Raw genomic sequence first — 24,828 nt, 5'->3', positions numbered from 1 at the left:
ACATTTGTAGTACCAGCACTGCGTGAGGCTTTTCCCCCCTCACATCACTGTCTGCACGCTCTACTGTGTGCTGGCTGATGGTTGCTGTTTTGCCTCCCTGTATTGTCCTCTTCAAAGGAGTACGAAAAGTCCGGAAACAGTGCTTTGACGCCCAGCGTCAGAAGTTGCAGCATTAGAAAATTGCAGCAAAATGCAGGAAGATCTGCAGCGGATAGGCACTTGGTGCAGGGAGTGGCAACTGACCCTTAACATAGACAAATGTAATGTATTTCGAATACATAGGAAGAAGGATCCTTTATTGTATGATTATATGATAGCGGAACAAACATTGGTAGCAGTTACTTCTGTAAAATATCTGGGAGTATGCGTACGGAAGGATTTGAAGTGGAATGATCACATAAAATTAATTGTTGGTAAGGCGGGTGCCAGGTTGAGATTCATTGGGAGAGTCCTTAGAAAATGTAGTCCATCAACGAAGGCGATGGCTTACAAAACACTCGTTCGACCTATAGTTGAGTATTGCTCATCAGTGTGGGATCCGTACCAGGTCGGGTTGACACAGGAGATAGAGAAGACCCAAAGAAGAGCGGCGCGTTTCGTCACAGGGTTATTTGGTAAGCGTGATAGCGTTACGGAGATGCTTAGCAAACTCAAGTGGCAGACTCTGCAAGAGAGGCGCTCTGCATCGCGGTGTAGCTTGCTGTCCAGGTTTCGAGAGGATTCGTTTCTGGATGAGGTATCGAATATATTGCTTCCCCCTACTTATACTTCCCGAGGAGTTCACGAATTTAAAATCAGAGGGATTCGAGCGCGCACGGAGGCTTTCGGGCAGTCGTTCTTCCCGCGAACCAGACGCGACTGGAACAGGAAAGGGAGCTAATGACAGTGGCACGTAAAGTGCCCTCCGCCACACACCGTTGGGTGGCTTGCTGAGTATATAGGTAGATGTACATGCTTTCCCTCCACTCTTGCCGCTCATCGCAGCGGTCAGTTTGTAGGACTGCTGATACCTTGCGGTCCCTGAAATCCTGAGTGGACGGAAGGAAATGAGAACAAATACTTTGTGTAAGTTGACCATTACAGAGTCATGTTTTCTAGGCACTCACCAGTTGTTTTCCGAACGTGTCTAACAATACACCTGATATGCTTGTATGCTCAGGAAAATAGTGAGCTTCGATTCAGCGTTACGGAAAACTACAGTTCATAAAAACGGCAGAACGACTGAGCTTCATTCAGGTGGTCAACGCGATAGCTGGATTAGTACATGATCAAACCTTATACTGCGTTGTGGACTTATTGACTTTACGGACACCCTCTAATCTTTCCCTTCTCATTGCCTGCAGAGCTCTCTGTTGAAACAGCCTGCTGTCTTTCTTAACCGTCACTCTCATTGTTATTTCAATCTTCTCCTGTGTTATTATTTGTTTGTTTTTGATGATATTAAACAAAAGGTTTTATGTTTGATACAGTCACTGTTTTATGCTAACGCAGTCGACGCCGGTTATCATTGTGTCATAAAAAGGAGATTGTGTCACAAATAGAAAGCAAAACCTTACAGTAAGTCAATAACCGTCTCCTGTCCGCCTCTTTAGGTGAATGGCTACGTGCTTGCCTCCCATGCAGCGGGCCCGGGTTCGATTCCCGGCCTCGTTGGGGGTTTTCTCCGCTCGCGGACTGGGTGTTGTGCTGTCATCATTGTTTCATCCTCGTCACCGGCACGCAAGTCGCCCGATGTGTCGTCGACTGCAATGAGACTTGCACTTGGCGGCCGAACTTCCCCAGATGGGACCTCACGGCCAACAGTGCCATACTCTCATTTCCATTTTACCGTCTCCTTATACGAAACGACCTTTTTCAAAGTATTAAACATTGCTTCAAAGTGCTGAAATAATTAATATTGCTATTTATTTCATTTATCGTATGGCAACAACAGCAAACATTGACAAGTACATAAAGTTTAATTTTACATGTATATATAATTAAGTATTGGCATGTACTTCAATTTTACTTTTTGGCACAAATTGTATACACATTCTTAAATTGTGAAAATTACTAGCTTGATATTACTGGCTACTTTGACTGATATAATTGCAAGTTAAAAAGGCAGACACATTTAATCATAGTTCAATATCTAACGACTGAAGCCAACTAACAGCAGGAGGAGATGCATTAATAAAGTCATTATATGGCCCAGGATACTTCTTCAGAGGACAGTCTCTAACAAAATGTTGAACAGTTTGTTCTTGAGCCCCACTATCATAGGCTGGAGAATCTCGGAGTCCTCACTTGTGCATCATAGAGTTGCATCTGGCGTGGCCAGTTCTTACTCTGCTCAGCCTTGTCCACTCACTTCTCTACAGATGAAACCCTGGTAGGCTGGCAGTTGGGGTCTCTGATACCTCGATGCGCTATTGTTGCAGCATTCCACGTCTTGTGCCACTCTTATTTTATGTCCAACTTCTTATCGTTCCTTCCATTATGCCACAATGGATTGCGAGATTTTAAGCGGTCTGTGGGATTGTTGTTTAAGAAAAATGAAGATGTAAAAGATTTAGTATTCCAGGGGCTAAAATCAACATAATTATGTCTCTGGGTGAGAGAAAGTGCCACATTGCATTTGAATAGATCTCGAAAAGGAAATACATTGCTATGAAAATACTTATGGTACATGTAGAGTATACTTATGCAGTATAGATTTAAATTGCAGGAAGTCGTTTCTGAAAGTATTTGTATGGAGTGTAGCCATGTATGGAAGTGAAACATGGACGATAAATAGTTGGGACAAGAAGAGAATAGAAGCTTTCGAAATGTGGTGCTACAGAAGAATGCTGAAGATTAGATGGGTAGATCACATAACTAATGAGGAAGTATTGAATAGGATTGGGGAGAAGAGGAGTTTGTGGCACAACTTGACAAGAAGAAGGGATCGGTTGATAGAACATGTTCTGAGGCATCAAGGGATCACCAATTTAGTATTGGAGGGCAGCGTGGAGGGTAAAAATCGTAGAGGGAGACCAAGAGATGAATACACTAAGCACATTCAGAAGGATGCAGGCTGCAGTACGTATTGGGAGATGAAGAAGCTTGCACAGGATAGAGTAGCATGGAGAGCTGCATCAAACCAGTCTCAGGACTGAAGACCACGACAACAACAACTTATGCGGTTACTGGACACTAGAAAAGTCTGGTTGGTGAAAGACAGATTTTTTTGCGGACGATGGTAGCTGAGAGGAAGAGTACGAGTTTCATTACTAAGTACGAAGTGATAGTCTGGTATTTCTCCCTTTTCTGAAACCAAGCTGTTTCCAGTGCCTCCCCAACTTTCCTTAAATGGTATTCCTGGTGACACCTAAATGAACTGTCAGGACAGATTACCGTCTCGGTGGAGTGGCGTCTGCTACGCGTTTGCGAGTTCCCTCGTTCTTGCAGTCTCGAGGTTGTCCTCCTCGGAGAGTCCTCTTCCAGCTCCAGACCTGGATAACGAGCTCAGCCGGCTCTCGCGCCGATAGATCGGCCCACGATTGTGCGGGGACTCGGTATTTTAATTAGGCGCCGGATTCCGCGCTGCCGTTTGCGGCGAGAGTTCCCGTGTCGCCGCGCGAGAGCCTGCACTGGATCCTCATTTACCCGTACGCCGGCCTTAACTGCTTTCTTCCTGTAAACCTCATCGCTTTATCGCGTCTTCTTACGATTGCTCATTTTCCCCGAATGCCAGTCTGAGTTCTGCTGACAGAAATTAACGTGTAAACTCGGAGAACATTTACTTGTTGAAAATGAACGCATACATGAACGTTTTACGTTAGCTTTGACAGTAACCGTGACAGTTTTAATTTTTTTCTTCCAACTGTCGTATCAGATGTAACAACTCTTTCTATATTAAATTTCCTTTAATTTACGTCTATGGTCAAGAACTTTTTGTTAACAGATTACCGGTTTTGGTCTTTAATGACCATCATCAGATCTGCAGCAAAAATGGGAAAAACATATATGCCCTCGCAAACTGTATACAGATTAAGAACAAAACAAAGACCATAATGAAAAGCAGTACTGACAAAATTTACATTTGTTCGCTTTAAATATGAAACAAAGTCCTAATGTACTGCAGCCTTAGCTTACAACTTTTTTTACCTTTAATGATAAAATTTATTATCAAAAGGACGGGCTTGGGATGGGTAATAGCCTAGCTGGCACTTTAGCAGACATTTTTATCAATGATTTAGAATGTAATTTTTTGCCATATATCCACAACTAAATGATAAAACGATTTATTACAAACGGTATGTCGATGACATTTTATTACTAATAGAAGGTGACACCAGTGAGGTCAACACATTCGCCCAAGCAATAGGTAGCATGCACCCCAAAATAACTTTTACCACTGGAATAGAAGATGGTGCCATTAACTACCTCCATCTCACTATTAAGAAAGTTAATAACAAACATAAGTTTTCCATTTTTAGGAAACCAACTTGTACAGACAGTATCATCAATGCCAGTTCATGCCATCCTCCCCGATACAAAAAAGCTTTCTTCACTTCCATGGTTCACCGGCTCCTTCGTCTACCTTTGGACGAAAACGAAATACGTAAAGAACTTGGCATTTTAAAGCAGATCGCGGCAGCTAAAGACTTTTCTATAAATGACGTCACGCGCCCCTACAGTAGGCTAAAGAAACGTTAAACAAACAGCAGGCACACACACACCCACACACAAAAGAGAACGGGCAAAGATAGAATGAAAAACATTTCTATGAAATTTAACGGGAAAATGTCCCTGCCAATAGAAAAATGTTTTAAAAACTGTGATGTCAGATGCGGCTTTCAGGTTAATAACACCCTAAAACTACGAATAAAACATAAACTGAAAGAGAACTAAGCACCCTAAAACTACGAATAAAACATAAACTGAAAGAGAACTATGAAATTTCATGGCTCTGGAATATATAGAATTGACTGCAATAACTGTGACAAATATTATATCGGTCAAACAGGCCGCTTTTTTAAATTAAGGTTTAAAGAACACTCACAGCCACCAAACCAAACGGCTTTGTGACAGTATTTATCTGATACTGGTCATTCCATAGGGAGCATTGTGAGTTGTATGCATATTCGTCAGGCTGTGCTCTTAATTTGTTAGAGCAGCTTGAAATTTATGAAGCAAAAAATAGAGAACCAACTAAACTGCTTAACTGGCAAAATGACTTTCTGCCCAATGCCTACTTTGCTTTATATAAGTTCACCTAGTACTGAGTGCATCACATATTTACTTAGTTTTCATACGTTTTATGCATGACTCTAGTATGTTCGTGTTCCTTCTGTATTCATTTCATAGACTACATTAATCAGATAACGTGGGTCATCCACTGTTACGGAATCTTATCATTCTTTTCTTGCAACGGAATGCCGCAGTGTACGAGGGAACCTCTGCCGGTCACGTTCCTACAACCTCTTCCCGCCTGTGCGGAATTCTGGCGTTGGCGCTAACAGGGGGCGCTGATTATGTGCACCACTATGCTTCCATTCATTTGTGGCTTCTTTAGCGATTTGTTTTATAGTTGTTTAGTATTACCCGGTGCACTATCAACGGTGTTTAATATTTATGTCATTAGCTAGAATATTGGCACTAGACCACGTGTCAACCACTGTTTTTAACTCTTCCTCTTTTTAACAATATTACTTTTGTCGTGTTCTTCTTTTTATTGCTTTGTATTGCTGTAATGCCTTTTATACGTTATAAGCTTATTTCAGACTTCAACCATTGTATCCCCCTTTATTTTCGCTGTTTAAATTAATTATTGAAAACTAGTGTATGCCGACATTAGCGACATCTGGTGAACTTCCAACACAAACATCTTGTGGCCACTGCACGGCAGCTTGTTTTAAACAGTGGTACCACTGACAACATGACTCGTACATCTGATGTTAGTTATATTTATTTGACGATGCTGGTGCTGATTCCGCATTTAACATTTGACAATGCCACTATGGCTTCATATTTAAAGCGAACAAATGTAAATTTTGTCAGTTCTGCTTTTCATTATAGTCTATGTATTATTCTTAAGCTGTATACAGTTTGCGAGTGTATTTATGTTTTTCCCATTTTTACTGCAGGTCTGATAATGGTCATTAAAGACGATAGACGTAAATTAAAGGAAACTTATTACATATACGAGTCACTGTTTTTTCGCGACGATGTCGCAGCTTGTGAATCTTTCTATATTTATGATTCTGAGATAATGTTTAGTCCCTTTTCACAGCCACTGTTATTGGGAAGGTCTCAGAATCTTCTACATTTACATGTATACTCCGCAATTCATAATATAGCGCATGGCACAGGGTACTTGTTACCACCTTTAGTCAGTTTGTGTTCTCAAATGTTTTTTATTCCAGTCTTTGGTCACAGTATCAACTCTTTTTGATGATGACCGGTTTCAGTCCGTAATGACCATCCTCAGATCTTTTCTACACTATGTCCTAAAGTGACAAGGCCATAATGGCATCGTCAAAACATATATAGTCAGCACAGCATAGTGACACAGATCTCTATTTATATGTTTTGACGATGCCATTATGCCCTTATCACTGTAGGACATGGTGTAGAAAAGATCTGAGGGTGGTCATTACGGACTGAAACCGGTCATCGTCAAAAGAATTGATATTGTGATCAAAGACTGAAATAAAAAACATTTGACAGTATTGGATCACTGTGTCGCAGCTGGTGAAAGTTTGTGTTCTAAATCATTCGATGATTCCTAGAGGGAAAATGATCCATTTCGAGCCGTGATCTCCCTTGCTTTATCCTCACGATACCTTAGCAAGATTTTCAGTGGTGGCAGTATAATGGTAGCACAGTGCTCTTCGAATACATGAGGTTCTTTAAATGCATCCAACAAGGTTTCCTAAGAACAACATAGCGCAGCGCGTCATAGAATACAGAACGTCTGCTGCCATTCTTTCTTCATAAGTACCTCAAACGCTGAAAATATTCTCTACACTAGATCATATTGCCGTTTGCATGCCTTACAAATGCAGTTCGTTACCCATAATCCTTCCAATGAATCTAGTTTACCATTCGCCACTGGTTTCATACCGATTGTTAGCATTGCCCCTAAATATTTAAACGGTGTGATGGCTCTAGCAATTTAAGCTAATCTTTTAACAGGAAATCATCGAATTCTTTCCATTAGATACGGGCATAATCCACAAAGCAAGGTGGATTTCGAGCGTAAACCTTCAATTCGCTTAACCTGCATTTCAGACTGTTGAAACATAGCCCATCATCATGTAATAAATACGTGCATTTAGAATGAGATTTTTCACTCTGCAGAGGAGTGTGCGCTGATATGAAACTTCCTGGCAGATTAAAACAGTTTGCCGGACCGAGATTCGAACTCGGGATCTTTGCCTTTTGCGGGAAAGTGCTCTACCAGCTGAGCTATCCAAGCACGACTCAGGACCCGCTCTCACTTGCCCGCGAAAGGCAAAGGTCCCGAGTTCGAGTCTCAATACGTGCATTTGTTTGCCAGTGACATTCTTCTACATTCTGGTTCAAACTTTTCATCCTCTGAGTGGTTAGTCGGGGTGTTTGAGATACTGCAAATGTTTGTCACGAGATTTCTAGTTCAGGTATGTACCTTAGAAGCAACGGAATCCTCCCGAACATCTTCGTTGAAACCAGACTACAGACGCTAGTTTTAATTTATTTTCGGGGAAATACGTACATGCTATAATAGCGAGGCCTTTTGTACGTATCTGTATCTGCTACAGTGTGTGTTTCTGTTTATGAATGTGTGTAACCTATCACAGTCGAGCATTTGTTCGAAACATACAGCTGTGTGTCTTTGCTGTGATATTATGTATCAAAACATTCCTACCACATCATCCCTGTAAGTGGGCGTCCGAGGAAAGTTGTCAAATAGGGGGCAAGTTAGTAAAAATTGGCATTTTATACGTGACTGATCTGAGTTTAACTGGTAGACACAAAACGTATCGGACGTCAAATACTGGTAGTTTCAGGGCAATTTTTCTAAGAAAAATTACTTTCATACCTAAAAGGTAAGCATACTTCATTAGTATACGTGAAGTAGCTACCTCTTTTCGTATTACCTTTAGGAATACGGAGACTACCTGTGATTTAGCTATCGGAAATTACTCCGCCATACGACAAACGCAAAACGTTAGGAAATAACATTAGGTATATACTGAGAATTTAAAATACGGAAGGAAAAATCTGAATACCAAAGAAAAATTACCAGCGATGATGCCACTGGCTGAGGCTCCAGAAAGCAAATGAATGCGAAATAGACTTCATAAACGCTTATTCAAATTTATGCCTTGTATGACGCTTTGTTTGCTAAAAAACTTGATATCTGACCATGTTAATGGATTTATTGTATTATTTTAATGCCTTGTACTTTTTTTGAAAATTGAAAGGCATAATTTAATTTTAATAAAATATGTTTGAAAGCTACATTTTTGGCCGGGGTAAGCACCTGACAAATTAATGTAGGAAACACTAAAAAACAACCTCAAACTGACAATTAAAACAGACTCTCAAGGTTTGCGTCCTCATTTGAATCGCAGATGAACACACCCGTGGTACAACAAGGCCGCGTTCTTCAGAGTTTACTGCAATCGCTCTGCTGCGATTGAGAAACTGAATGAGGGCGCATGAAGTAGTGCAAGTCTTCTTTGCCCACGGGCACGTTAGCCTGTATTAACTATTGTCAGGATTTAGCTGTGCAGCAGGAACAGAGGATTTTCTTGTGGGAATAGCGGACGGCTGTTAGGCGGGCATACTGCAGCAATCTTTATTTTGTGCTGGGAGTAAGTGTCAGACTCTGTGAGCCAGAGAGTTTCTGCAATTCTTGAGGGAATGTACGAGGAAGGGAGGGAATATGTTGGAGATTCTGTTTTGGCGACGTTCTGTACATCTTTGCATCAGGCTTGACGGCGGCATAGCGCAGAAACCACTACCGCGGCAACGAAAAGGCTTAATTTCCCGTGAACAGCCTCATAACCCAATAAACTCACGTTACACAGGGTGATTTTTTTCCACCGTGTACAAACTCCAGGGATTGATCGATGAGAGGATACGGAACAAAAAAGTTCTAATGAGCTTATCCTCGGAAATGCATGGTCTCTGTGCTAGAAACCATTTATCAAGTCATAAATTGTTCGTGGTCTAATACGCGCTGTACCATGCAGCCACAGCTACAGTGTGTTGAAAATGGTTTCCATGTGCCTTAACGCATGTGTTTAAGCGCCGTAGCATGTTCCGTATCACACGTTCACATCGGCCAGGTCGCATCCGGACAGTGTCAAAGGCAGCATGAATACGCTGCTCCAGTGTCTCTACATCTGGAATGGGCTGTGCATACACGATACTTTTGAGATGCCCCATAACCAGAAATCGTTCGGGTGAACGACCAAGCTATGCAACTGGACCCCCTCGTCAGATCCATCGACCAGGGAAGACACGACTGAGATGCGTCCGGACGTGAATGGCAAAGTGGGCTGGAGCACCACCATCTAGCAGCCACTTAACCCTTCGAATAATCAACGTGGGAGGCAAAGTCACCCGCAAGAAAAGCCGACAGTTCCGGCCCGTTCGGCGACGTGGATGGAAGACTGGTCCCAAAATGCAGTCGCCAGTTATTTCGGTTCACACATTCCGTGTGCACCGATGCTGATGATTCGCTATTACCATGCCATGGGGATTTTGCATACTGTGCACGAAGGTGGCATCTGACGTTAGTTGATGACGTCATCAAAGATGGCGGCCGTGGCGTCAGAAGACGACGTCATCCAAGATGGCGGCTGTCACATCAGAAGATTACGTCATCCAAGATGGCGGCTGTCACGTAAGAAGATGCCGTCATCCAAGATGGCGGCCGTGACGTCAGAAGATGACGCAAGTACCATTATCCAAGATGGCGGGAAGGTGTCATGTCCCCCTGCCATTCCCAGTGTGGTGGGAAGTTCAAATTCCATCAGGATAATGCATCACACCACGGTTATCTCTACTAACGTAAGAAAAATCATGGGAAGATAGGTCACTTTGGCTACCTCCACTAACCTAAGTCATCTGACCGCCACCTCCTCCTAGCAATTGGCGCCATGTCTGAATTTTGGTTGTAAAGAAAGGTCGATTTGCATATCTCTACTAAGCTAAAAAAATGGGGCGAAAGAAGGGCACATGTGCTATCCCCAATAATCTAAGTCATTCGACAGCCACTTCCTCCTAGGCATTCGTGGGAAAAGGACTCAGCCTACACTGGGCTCATTTACTTATTTTGGGACAATTTATTTACGGATGGAGTGTATTTATCACAGTGATACAGAACACACACTCTGACATGCCACACAATGCTCTGCACACACTGTTGCTAATTGTAAATTGTCAAAATAACGCATTGCACAGCCTACTGACCTGAAAACCACTTGTGAATAATGCAGTACCTTTATGTCCAGAGAGACAAACAACCTGTAAACTGTCAAAATAATAATCCATCTAAAAGACTCTGCAAACATGCTTGCTAATCGTCAACTGTCGAAACCATGCACCGGTCTTTATTTAAACAATTAGAGGCAGCACCACCATCCAGTGTGTTCGCCATGAGGTCTGGACTCAAACTGACCTAGTACACAGTACCACCATCACCAGCGAGTGCTGTCGTCCGTTTCGTGACATAATCCTAGATGGTGGAGGGAAATGACGGGAAAACAAATCTGCCTGTGCTGGACATAAGTTTTTATTTTGCATGCAGTGTCTCCACCATGAGATCTAGACTCCAACTGACGTAGACTCCTGGAAATTGAAATAAGAACACCGTGAATTCATTGTCCCAGGAAGGGGAAACTTTATTGAGACATTCCTAGGGTCATATACATCACATCATCACACTGACAGAACCACAGGCACATAGACACAGGCAACAGAGCATGCACAATGTCGGCACTAGTACAATGTATATCCACCTTTCGCAGCAATGCAGGCTGCTATTCTACCATGGAGACGATCGTAGAGATGCTGGATGTAGCCCTGTGGAACGGCTTGCCATGCCATTTCCACCTGGCGCCTCAATTGGACCAGCGTTCGTGCTGGACGTGCAGACCGCGTGAGACGACGCTTCATCCAGTCCCAAACATGCTCAATGGGGGACAGATCCGGAGACCTTGTTGGCCAGGGTAGTTGACTTACACCTTCTAGAGCACGTTGGGTGGCACGGGATACATGCGGACGTGCATTGTCCTGTTGGAACAGCAAGTTCCCTTGCCGGTCTAGGAATGGTAGAACGATGGGTTCAATGACGGTTTGGATGTACCGTGCACTATTCAGTGTCCCCTCGACGATCACCAGAGGTGTACGGCCAGTGTAGGAGATCGCTCCCCACACCATGATGCCGGGTGTTGGCCCTGTGTGCCTCGGTCGTATGCAGTCCTGATTGTGGCGCTCACCTGCACGGCGCCAAACACGCATACGACCATCATTGGCACCAAGGCACAAGAGACTCTCATCGCTGAAGACGACACGTCTCCATTCGTCCCTCCATTCACGCCTGTCGCGACACCACTGGAGGCGGGCTGCACGATGTTGGGTCGTGAGCGGAAGACGGCCTAACGGTGTGCGGGACCGTAGCCCAGCTTCATGGAGACGGTTGCGAATGGTCCTCGCCGATACCCCAGGAGCAACAGTGTCCCTAATTTGCTGGGAAGTGGCGGTGCGGTCCCCTACGGCACTGCGTAGGATCCTACGGTCTTGGCGTGCATCCGTGCGTCGCTGCGGTCCGGTCCCAGGTCGACGGGCACGTGCACCTTCCGCCGACCACTGGCGACAACATCGATGTACTGTGGAGACCTCACGCCCCACGTGTTGAGCAATTCGGCGGTACGTCCACCCAGCCTCCCGCATGCCCACTATACGCCCTCGCTCAAAGTCCGTCAACTGCACATACGGTTCACGTCCACGCTGTCGCGGCATGCTACCAGTGTTAAAGACTCCGATGGAGCTCCGTATGCCACGACAAACTGGCTGACACTGACGGCGGCGGTGCACAAATGCTGCGCAGCTAGCGCCATTCGACGGCCAACCCCGCGGTTCCTGGTGTGTCCGCTGTGCCGTGCGTGTGATCATTGCTTGTACAGCCCTCTCGCAGTGTCCGGAGCAAGTATGGTGGGTCTGACACACCGGCGTCAATGTGTTCTTTTTTCCATTTCCTGGAGTGTAGTACACAATACTGCCACCAGAGAGTGCTCTCATCTGTCCTGTGATGTAATCCAAGATGGTGGTCTGGAGAGGGAAAATGGCGCAAAAATGATTCAGCCTGCACTGGGCTGCTGGAGAGAGTAAGGAAGGGGTGTCCTTCATTTATTTTGGAACAATTTATTTAGGGATGGAGTATATTTACCACACTGATACAGATCACATGCTTGGGTTCAATATACACAGCCCACAGACCTGTAAACTACTTCTAAATAACGCTATGCAGACACGCAAACAACTCCTACATTTCAGTACATACATGCAGACTACTCCTAAATAATGAAGTACATTGATGTGTAGACACACTCAGCACTCGTGAAAAGTCCAAATAACGCATGGCGCAGCCTATAGACCTGCTCGCAAAATAATGCAACAGACACGGAATGAGCCTGCACCATCACCGTCCTCCACCCCCTGTCCAGTAGACCTGAAGCCCCGCGAAGTGACTCAGCCATCAGCTGTCAGACCATGCACAGATGCCCCCTCAAGCACGAGGGGGCGACATCCCTTTCATACTCGGTACCTGAGCATCTCCTATCGAAATATGTGTTCACCACTGGTGACGCGACCGGGAGGGAGTGCAGGTGCGCCAGGGACACGCACGCCGTCACAGCTGCTAGCTGCCGCCACTGTGGGTGAAAGTTGTTTCTATTTTCGAGTATATAATTAGTGTTACACTGACATCACAGAACTCCAAGGCACGCTTACGCAGCTCCCATATGCGAGACACCTCTGGGCAGCACATGTCTTTACAATTGATGACAGAGTAGCACAGTTCTTAGCGTGACATGAGAGACGCATCTAACCGTGCCTAACTGCCGAGCGTGACTGACACAACGCCGAAAAGTGTGCGTGCTTGCCTACAAATCTTCGCAAGTGCATCTAACAAGGTTCTCAATCTTATACTGATGTCACATGACTATGTAAAAAATAAGAACTGTGTCGACCTTGCAGAAATTTTATAGTGTCCCAGAAATAGTGAACGCTCGCTTTCTTGAAGTTTCAGCTTGTATGCACGGGAATTCTTGCCCTAACAGAGCCTGTTTACAAAAATAGCGCAGAATAACGTGTAATGCAGTCTTCCTCGTGGACCTAACACAGTACCCCATCCATCAGGTCTGCTATCAACACACAAAAACGTTCCCTCCGCTATGTAGGGGCTCATATATCCCAGCACAATGTATGTGAAAGAATCGAGCATTATGATTGGTTCTTATCGAATTTATCTCCCAAATTACTGGTGCCGCCGATATTGAAGCACGATCCGCCTTTTTTTCTACTGCAGATGAGACTTTCAGTCTTTACACAGATCGCCATATTGCACTGGCAATTAAATTTTACAAACTATTATACATATCATCAAATACGGAAAAACTCTTACTCATTTACACTGTGCTACACCGAGGTCAGGAGTTTGAATATTAGTGCGTGAAACTGATCTCTGACCCAGCAGTACATCACCGTGTAGAGTGTCGATATAGCAAACATACAATTCATATCCTGCACCAAACAAAATAATCCATTTTACGTCATTCATACATATACCGCGAAGACATATAGTACTCTATATACTCCTTACAGCACTAGATATTTCCCCGCAGTCGAAGATCACAAGTCATCCACCCCCAACGCGCGACCAGAGCAGCCTCAGCAGATCGAAGTCGTTCTCAGAAATGTTCTACAAATTCGGGCTCATTTCCCCTCAGCAAAAACACATTACTGTTTCTGCTCCGAACCTGCTTCCTTCTTCGCTTTTCTACACACATCTTCAGACTTGAGGATTACAAAAACCGTATTTTCGCATAGTTTGCCATAATATTATACCATTTTCGCGGTAGTTCTCGATATCAAGTACTAGGCAGCATCTTACCGTTCGCGGCGCAACATAATTCCCAGACTGGAAATTATTTCTCTACAAACCCTAAACTCTAGCTAGGTGGGGCATGCTGTAAACCACCGACTAACTAGAAACTTGTCACGTCTGCAAAGACATTTACTCGGTAACCCGAAACAAATAGAGGAAACTGATATTTCCACTCTCGAATACTGATGTCGGTGATGTAGTAGATTCCAAATCATCCCTATAATTTACAAGGACAAAGTGTTTCTCATGTCTAGAGAACCAGCAAACACGTCTTCCACACGCTATATGCACACACCTCAATCGATCTGCTTTCAACTAAATAATGGCTCGAAATGTGCAGAAAAGTCAACCGAACAATTTACATGGGAGAGAATAACGATCCAGCACAAACGCACCTCTATATTCAATCTTCTCAAATTTGTACGCAATCACGATAGCTATCCAACACATACTAAGTATTAGTTCGCTATTCGATCGTCTAAAGAACATCACGGTTAATTCATCTACATTCGTACACTCCAACAGGCCTCTCCATTCTGACAGCTCCTACCATTAACGGGAAACATGAATCACCTCTGCACAGGTCACCAGCGCTGCAGGCTGAGCACGCAAAGGTATAATCAATCATCCTAAGAGTTTTTGTGTCGATGGGGTCAAACAATATATACTTACCGTGTGTTATCTCTGACAGAAAAACACATTTCCTTTTCTGAACTTTGAAGATGTTCACTTATTTATAGTACGCCCTAAGGAAAAAACAACTCACCACGGAGGAATTATTCTTATGGGATGTACATGTACAGACAAACAGATGATTACAGTTTGAGAAGAATTGATGATTTATTCAGACAACGAGCTTCACAAATTGAGCAAGTCAAAAATGCGTTGGGCCATCTCTGGCCTTTATGCAAGCAGTTATTGGGCTTGCCACTGACTGATGGAGCTATCGGGGTAACGTGCCAAATCTGTCCAACTGGCGCGTTAGAGCGTCAAAATCCCGAGGGCTGAAGAACGCTGCCTATAATGCTCCAAACGTTCTCATATGAGGGAGAGATCCGGCGACCTATTCCACCGCTGTCTAGGGCGTCTGCGGACACGTCTTCGGTCTGGAATCTCATTTACTGGAATAGAATTGTCTTCAGTGATGAGTCCCCCTTCGAATAGAGCCCCAATGTCCAGAGAAGATATGTCTGGAGAGGTCGTGGACTGTGGTGGGTTACCAGCCTTACTTTTGCCTTGTAATTAGGAGTGATGGTCTGGGGTGGCACTTAATTTGACAGCAGAACCCCTTTGGTTGTCATCCGCAGCACCCTAAGAGTACAGCGGTACGTCGACTATATTCTACGGGCCGTTTTGTAGCCCTTCACAGCAAGCCATCCTGGGCTTACATTTCAGCAAGATAATGCCCGCCCGCATACTGCGAGAGTTTTTACTGATCGAATTCGTGCTTGCCAAACCCTACCCTGGCCATCAAGATCACTAGATCTTTCCCAAGTTGAGAACTTTGGAGCTCGGGATTTTGACGATCTAACGTGGCAGTTGGACAGAACATGGCGCGATACCCCTCAGAAGGACATCCAACAACTCATTCAGTCAATATGAAGCTGAATAAGTGCTTGCATAAGGGCCAAAGAGGCCAAAGATGGACCAACGTGTTGCAGACTTGCTCAGTTTGTGAAGCTCTTTCTCTTGAATGAATCATACACCTTTTCTGAAATGGTAATCATTTTTTGTCTGTGCATGTACATCGCATCTACCGATTTGCGTCACCGTCGGATAATTCGTTCGTGGTGTTTCTTTTTCTTTTCTTTTTTGCCTTTGAGCGTATATGGAATTTTTAACAATGTTTGCGGAGTTCTTACAGGTTTCTAAACAGTGGCTATGAGACCTGCATATCGAGTAGCGAATTAAATAGTTTATAGTGGTTTGTATGTTTTACTCACGTGTGATTCGGTTTCCTTACGAATTTAAAACAAGAAACCCTATGGTACATTTTTTCTCTATGTGTACGTTACTACAGCTGTTGATGGTTTTTTAACGCCTTGAATGTTTGTTTGGCGCGAGATTTCAACAAGTTTAAGTAAAAAATCTAAATGTCGTGTGACTAGGGCCTTCCGTCGGGTAGACTTTTCGAGGGTGCAAGTCTTTCGATTTGACGCCACTTCGGCGACTTGCGTGTCGATGGGGATGAAATGATGATGACTAGGACACCACAACACCCAGTCCCTGAGCGGAGAAAAACTCCGACCCAGCCGGGAATCGAACTCGGGCCCTTAGGATTGACATTGTGTCGCGCTGCCCACTTTTTTTTTAAAAATCTCATTTTGTTCGTTTTCGTCCGTTGCATCTGCTCGGGGCGGACGTCATAAGACACACGTTTCAGTTGGTCGTTGATCCATTACCTCAGGTTTTTTTTAAATTTTTTTTTTATTACAGAACGCAGTTAACTCTCGGATCGAACACGCTGAGCTATCGTGCCGGCATCACTAAGCTACCGGGGGTGGACGACAAGTTTAAGTCAGTGCAATAGACACCTTACGTAATCCTCATCCACTTTGTCGTTGGTTCCTTATTAAATGTTCGCCGGGAAGAGAACGCGCGTCGCCTCGAAACAGATGTATCCTGTGTGTTCGTGCTAGTCCTGTTGTATCTGCCCTCCGAAGTTTATGTTTCACCTAAAAATATTTTGTGCAAAGCAAAATGAAAATGATTGGAATTGCAGGTCACATAAATTATTTAATAAAATATTTTCATTACAAGACGATTAACGTGTTCCCCTTAGGCAGTATGTCTATTCCATGAAAATAACTGGATTTATAAATGTTGAGTGAAAATGACCTATCACGGAGGAAAAAGAGGGAAGCGCTAAAGTCTCCTCCGCTTATGCTGAACAGTGGAAGAAGACAAGTCAAAGTCTGCCGTCCCGTTAACGAGTAGCTTGTTAGACGCGGGCACACCTCTCTCTGCGGAGCGTCGTAAAAGGAACCATCCTAGCATTTGCCTTCAACAATTTCGGGGAACTACGGAAAGCTTAAATTTGGGTGGTCTTCCTTCCCAAAGAAACTGCGTTTCCTCCCAACTCGGGTCCAGTGTAGGGACGAAGAATGTTGCAAAACACCGACATTTATTTCAATTTCGTCATCGGTGTCTAATGATCGATGACTGATAATGTCTGTGTTAAATGATGAATTTGTAGGATGCCGTAAAAAGCAACATACAGATACACGTGATACCATATGAACTAATTAATACAACAAGAAGTAACATTATTGTCTACCGACTGTGAAAATAACTTCTTTTGTGAGATTCCCTCTTCAGTCTATTGCGTTGTTGATGGAGAGCACATCTTGCTCCTGGGCTTTCAGAAACTGACCATCTGGCCGTACAGCTCAAATATTTAAGCGCAGTTTTTTGTAGCTTTGCATAGGTGAGGTGATTTCATACTTCAAGGAGATCTTGTTTAAGTTCGAGAAGGCGACGTTTCAGATTATAACTGAATTGTCGTGGAAGATTCGTTTCTATTCCAGTTCGAAAATTTTTCTTTTCTTATGCTGGTTTATAGTGGTCACTGCATATATCAAACTTCATTTGTCTGTTTTCCTGTAATGAATCAACGTGCTGGCCTTCCTCAGGGACAGTAGTTTCAACAACTGCAAGCAAATACTTGATGGTTTTGATTGCCTTCGAACATGCTAAATCATGATGGAAATGTATGTTCTTGAATGTAGGTTCCAGAAACGTTCATATGACTAATATATTTATCTGTTCAGTTGGTACAAATTGTATTTTTAATTCGGTTTTCATATTCTCTCCAATAGCCTGTATTGGTTGCGTGCCATATATTTTGATATGCAACATACTTGTTACGCTCGCAGCGCACTTCTCAGCACAAATTTTACGATTATCCACTTCTACAGGCCGCATAATATTAAACAACCGTCTGCCAGATGAACTACGTCTGCTGCTGTTAGCGTAGGTAGGGAACTAGCACGGCAATTACTGATGTTGTTAATCACTGGCGTAGCTGAAAAAAATATCTTTCAGTCACATTGAACGTTGAATTCCATCTACTGGATTCGTCTTGAGTTTGTGTGAGGTCCGATTCTTTTCTTAGCTCTTAACTCCCTACTACATTTTGTTTGGACCACACTACAATCCCAGTCACAACAGTTATCAATTAGGGCAGTTTTTCAGTGTTTTCAGTAGAAGGTTTTGTACTCATCCTGAGCATGTAAGCTTAACACGATATATGACTTTCCCGAAATACTATTTGCATTCCTTTAACATTTCACTGATGTCGTTAAGCGACATATACAGAGAAAGATTCGTTTAAATGACCAAAAAGTTATTATTATCATTAATTTATTATTATTATTCTTTACTTTCACCGACTTTGAGGTACGTTAAATCAATCAATTTTTAATGTTCTGTGCCTATTAACCCAGTATCGATTCATTTTTTCTGGTCTTGCTTCCATTCCTTCATGGGAGATTTGGATCGTTCGTTTGGTTTTTATTTTTACTTGGAAACTCTCTTTCTTCTCTTTTTTCTTGCAGTTTTATCTATGAGCATATTTTCTGTGATTTGGAGTTCTCTTAAGCCCTTCTCCGTTTCCTTATACCAGTTTGGTTTGATATTTTTGGAGCGGAAGTAGTAAATTTTTTTTGGTTAATCCATTTGGGTTCATTCTCAGGATATGTCCATAAAAAACAGTTCTTCTTTTGCTCATTGTGTCAGAGTTTTTCGGAACGTTGATGAAGGGTTGCATTTCTGATGTGGATTATTTTGTTGTTACGGAAACCGGGACCAATGATTTCCCTTTTTTATTCTAGTCTTTCTAATGGGCCGTGGTAGGTGATGGACAGTGTTTTGGCTGCTTAGAAGACTTTCAGTCTGATTATACTACGCAACAAAATATTTTTTTCCCTGTTACTGGGTTGAAAATACGTTTCTTTTAGTAATTCATATGCGCTGAATACAGAACTGCAGTCCGATTTGCTCTGGCACATGAACACAAAATTTATGTACGTGTTAAGGTCATCAAGGATAATGCGATTAATTACGTTGAATTTAGAATGTGAGAAATTTTAGGGAAATTAATGTGCCTAGTTTGGGATGAAAACACTAAATATTGTAATTAAGAAGTAAATTATAAATGTTTATTACCCTCTGAAATGAGTCAGTTAGTTACACTAACATTGACAATGGCTTGGTTTAAAAGCGTGTAGAGCATCTTGCTTTCCGCCTGTGAATGTCTTCTGTTGCTCTCTGCAAAAATCAACAGTAATTGCCCATCATGTTCGGACTGAAGCCGCTTTGGTATGTCCTTGATATGTTGCTTTAGTAACATTCGGCAACCGAGGTGCTGGAAGGCTGTTAGCAAGCTGCCCACAATTTTTGCAGTGTTGTCTGCTCTGTGGTTCCCTAGACAGTTGTGCACGACAAACACACATACGTCCCAAACTGAGAGTTCTCGTTCCGTGAGCTCCAGTCTGAATTGTGTGTCTTGAATTAACTTTCGTATTTCTGGTCCAACCAAGACTCCTGTTTACAGTTTTTCGTCAGTTTTTTTCTTCCGAAACTTGGCTTTTAGATACTGAAACCCACGATATATTTCATCCATCCCTACAACAAACTGTTTCATGCGACACTGTTTAATATAGAGTGCTACTAGGCAAATCTCACTGCGATCCACAAGAGATCCATGTTGAACGTAGTGGTGTCCAACTGCAGGCAAATTTCTGGGTGGCCAATTTTTCACTATGTAGTGATTCTTGTCATCGCGACTATTCCACAGGCAAAAGAAGCACATGTGCTTTGTGAAACTAGTCTGGATTCCTATCAGAAGCACTACAACCTTCAATTCACCGCAAATATTCCAATTATGCTCAGAGTACTTAATCAGCATCAAGAGAGCATTCATTGTTTCGTAGGTTTCTTTCATTTGCACGGCGTGAGGAATAGAAATTGATGGTCTCTGGTTACCACTAGATAGTTGTGCAGCTTTCAGATTGCTTGTCCTAGAGTCGATGAAAAGTCTCCACGCTTCTGCTACATATTTGTTATCTAATTCCTTTGAGTCCTGTCACACCGGGTTCAACAACATACATAGTATGCTGCAAATTTGATGTGGCGATGTCAAAAATGTGTAACTGTAGCACCCCCCTTGAGTAAGTTTCACTTCTTCAGTCTGGAATCCAACAGATCAGACTTTTCTTTCGACAGGAGCAAATCGCGAGGCAAGTCATCCAGTTCGGCTAGGCTGATCAAATGTGGCTTTTTAATGACATTGTGGGCATCATTAGTGTATTCCATAGCTTCAGCGTCACTATCATTTTCTTCGTTGTTCATTCCTTCGGATGAAGGAGGAATTGGTACTGGATCATCTGTAGCATGCTCCACAGACTTTAGAGCACACTGGCAATCTGGATCGCGACTTTTGACTTGTTCTTCTTGCTGTACCTGGATATGTTGGTCAAACGGAAGTAGCTATCCGAGTGGTGATTTTTCTGCTCCCACCAAATCATGGGATCAGCAGAAGGCATTTTTGATTTCGCGTACCGCTTAACCACTGGTTTAGGCCAGAATAACAGATGGTGCAACAGAGATGAGGAGCCCAGGATTTTGTTTGATCTCCGATTTCACATCTCAAGTAAAGTTTGTGAACTACGCAGCTCTTGCGCTGGTCGGACATCGTATACTTGCCACAAATGTTGCAAAAGCAGTCCGGACAATTCACTCAACTGGGCCTATCCATCTTTCGTTTACTGAGTCATCATATACCGAAGTACGTAAGTGCGTGTTACTGCGACTGTTGATTAATAAAGCACAGAACCAAATTAGCACGAACTATCCTCTAGTCACCTCTGAATCAGACTGATGGACGAATAAAAGAAACTGCACTGGAACTGATTTTGTAAAACATGCTGAAACCCGCCTGCATGTTGTAGCGAACTAGTTAGAACTTGTCCAGGTCTGCCTGTTTGTCTTTACTACTGCACACTTATCTTTCCACAGACGAATAAATTAGAGCAACCTTGGGAACATACACATATGCACACACACTCACACGATCGTACATCAAACAGAACTCGTTGATGCAGCTACATATTAACCCACATACAGGCTTTTAACGTCATGTGACTTTCAGCCATAACTTTAAATCCAGACGTTATACAATATTTCTGATTTCAAAACGGGAATCAGGACACACTATTACACAACACTCACGTTACTTTCACCCTGCAGCAAATTCATTGTTGCGTATTGTTATTGTGTTATAATATCTTATTTTTACCTTCCATGAGAGGGACTTTTTGTTATATGTGTTTTTGATGAGTGAGAGGCCAATTCACTTTTCTACTTCTAGATTCCATTGCCTTTCTGTCGAAGCATTCCAAGCTAATCCGTTCTTCAAGATATTTGAATTGTTTATTATTATTATTTTTTTGCCGAACATCAGACGTCAATTATGTTTGTTAAGATGTTTTAAAGACTTCAGTATCGATACTGAAACATCGATGTCCGAACTCCCAGCATCGATATATATAGCAGAGTGTAGCATATGCATAGTCAAGTATCTTGACCGCTGCGCGATCTGGTTCGGTATTGAACGGGAAACTTACCCGTTTATGAGAGCCTGTGGTGATGTTCTTGCGCCTAATACAAATGTTACACACACACGAACTTATCAGAAGCATCCAGACACGGCTGTCGTACTCACCAGGAAGACGACGTTGAAGATGTGTAGGACGTACTTGAGGAAGTTGATGCTGCAGCAGTCGGAGTCCCTGCTCTTGCGTGGCGCCGGGCCCCGAGCTGCGCTCCCCGACCCTCCCTGCAACACAACACAGCCCGCGGTCACCGACCTGTGCATACAGCTACATGATGAAGACGATGATGATGATGTTTGGTTTGTGGGGCGTTCAACCGCACGCTCATCAGCGCCCGTACACATTCCCAATCTGTACACAGTCCAATCTCGCCACTTTCATGAATGATGATGGAATGATGAGGATACCACAAACACCCAGTTCCCAGGCAGAGAAAATCCCCCACGCGGCCGGGAATCGAACCTGGGACCCCGTGATCCAAAGGTAGCAACGCTAGCCACTAGACCACGAGCTGCGGACACAGTTTACGGACTGTTCAGCTCCATTTTTGGGCGCTAGGAACAGTGGCGGCTGAGGACATTGAATCCGCCTCCGTTGGCGAAATCGCTGTACCTGTGTTTACATAGTTCGTAAGTCATAAACAAAACCCACACCTCCACTAAAACGCTACGCTGGATACGTAATGTGTACAGTCAAGACAGGAAACAGCTTGGTCTCTTCACATATCTCCTACATCTGTGGGGATACATAAAAAGTATTCCCTCAGCAAGAACTACCCAATGACTTTAAAAAATATTCGTTGAAACAATTTTTCCTTTTAACGCACCAAAAAAAGTCATTTTTGGTGAGCAAGATAAATGGGACACCCTGTATATTTGTCAGGCGAAGTGGTATCACCCCACACAGCTGTTTGCTGATTTGTCTCTGCGTTTACACAGGAAACGCATATTAGCACTGAACTCAATATGCAAAGAATTTGTGACATCCTAATATTGTTTTGTCACGATCTCATGCAAATCACTCCACGAAGTCTGCGAAAAATTGTCCGGTACCTGAGACGTGAAACTTCGGTTTTCACGAATTTCACCGTCACTTTTCTGTACCTGTCCACTGTTGACTACAAACAGACGGCCATCTTTGTCATCATCATTATCTTTTATCCTTCCACATTAAACACCATGGACGTACAACACCTTCGTTCGTCTGACTGTATACAGCACTAATTTCACTGCAGACTTCTAACTAAGGTACGAGTATATGGGATTGGTTCCCAAGTATGTTAGTGGCTCGAAGGCTTCTCAAGTACTAGAACCCAGTACGTTGTCGTCGATGGTTAGTGTTCATCGGAGGTGAGGGTATCATCTGGAGTGCCCCAGGGAAGCGGGGTACGTACGCTGTTGTTTCGTATCTACATATATGATCTTTTGGATAGGGTGTATAGCAATGTGCGGCTGTTTGCTGATGATGCTGTGGTGTACGGGAAGGTGTCGTCGTTGAGTGACTGTAGGAGGGTACAAGATGACTTGGACAGGTTTTGTGATTGGTGAAAAGAATGGCAGCTAACTCCAAATATAGATAAATGTACATGAATGCAGATGAATAGGAAAAAGAATCCCATAATACTCCATAATACTCCATTACTGGAATTCGGTAGTAGGAAATGGGAGAGAAAGAAACGTAGTAGGTGAATATGGACTGGGGCAAAGAAATGAAAGAGGAAGCCGACTGGTAGAATTTTGCACAGAGCACAACTTAATCATAGCTAACACTTGGTTCGAGAATCATAAAAGAAGGCTGTATACATGGAAGAAGCCTGGAGATACTAAAAGGTATCAGATAGATTATATAATGGTAAGACAGAGATTTAGGAACCAGGTTTTAAATTGTAAGACATTTCCAGGGGCAGATGTCGACTCTGACCACAATCTATTGGTTATGACCTGTAGATTAAAACTGAAGAAACTGCAAAAAGGTGGGAATTTAAGGACATGGGACATGGATAAACTAAAAGAACCACATGTTGTACAGAGTTTCAGGGAGAGCATAAGGGAATAATTGACAGGAATGGGGGAAAGAAATACAGTAGAAGAAGAATGGGTAGCTTTGAGGGATGAAATAGTGAAGGAAGCAGAGGATCAAGTACGTAAAAAGACGAGGGCTAGTAGAAATCCTTGGGTAACAGAAGAAATATTGAATTTAATTGATGAAAGGAGAAAACATAAAAATGCAGTAAATGAAGCAGGCAAAAAGGAATACAAACGTCTCAAAAATGAGATCGACAGGAAGTGCAAAATGGCTAAGCAGGGATGGCTAGAGGACAAATGTAAGGATGTAGAGGCTTATTTCACTAGGGGTAAGATAGATACTGCCTACAGGAAAATTAAAGAGACCTTTGGAGAGAAGAGAACCACTTGTATGAATATCGAGAGCTCAGATGGAAACCCAGTTCTAAGCAAAGAAGGGAAAGCAGAAAGGTGGAAGGAGTATATAGAGGGTCTATACAAGGGCGATGCACTTGAGGACAATATTATGGAAATGGAAGAGGATGTAGATGAAGACAAATTGGAGGTACGATACTGCGTGTAGAGTTTGACAGAACACTGAAAGACCTGAGTCGAAACAAGGCCCCCGGAGTAGACAACATTCCATTAGAACTACTGACGGCCTTGCGAGAGCCAGTCCTGACAAAACTCTACCATGTGGTGAGCAAGATGTATGAGACAGGCGAAATACCCTCAGACTTCAAGAAGAACGTAATAATTCCAATCCCAAAGAAAGCAGGTGTTGACAGATGTGAAAATTACCGAACTATCAGTTTAATAAGTCACAGCTGCAAAATACTAACACGAATTCTTTACAGACGAATGGAAAAACTAGTAGAAGCCGACCTCGGGGAAGATCAGTTTGGATTACGTAGAAATGTTGGAACACGTGAGGGAATACTGACTCTACGACGTATCTTAGAAGCTAGATTAAGTAAGGGCAAACCTACGTTTCTAGCATTTGTAGACTTAGAGAAAGCTTTTGACAATGTTGACTGGAATACTCTCTTTCAAATTCTGAAGGTAGCAGGGGTAAAATATAGGG

The 24,828-nt window shown here is 43.1% G+C and overlaps 1 protein-coding gene across 1 annotated transcript in view; it reads right to left on the bottom strand.

Annotated features, from left to right (window-relative positions):
• Positions 1 to 24,828, bottom strand: part of LOC126355847 (CD151 antigen-like) — a 110,440-nt gene that overhangs the window by 55,017 nt on the left and 30,595 nt on the right. Inside the window, exon 2 of the mRNA XM_050006312.1 lies at positions 21,852 to 21,965. Within this exon, the coding sequence (XP_049862269.1) occupies positions 21,852 to 21,965 (114 nt within the window). The remainder of the gene's footprint in view (positions 1 to 21,851; positions 21,966 to 24,828) is intronic.

Source organism: Schistocerca gregaria, chromosome 3 (assembly GCF_023897955.1).
Source record: "Schistocerca gregaria isolate iqSchGreg1 chromosome 3, iqSchGreg1.2, whole genome shotgun sequence".
Taxonomy (NCBI): domain Eukaryota; kingdom Metazoa; phylum Arthropoda; class Insecta; order Orthoptera; family Acrididae; genus Schistocerca; species Schistocerca gregaria.
Note: the sequence above shows the minus strand (reverse complement) of the source record. Positions and strands in the feature narration are given on the sequence as shown.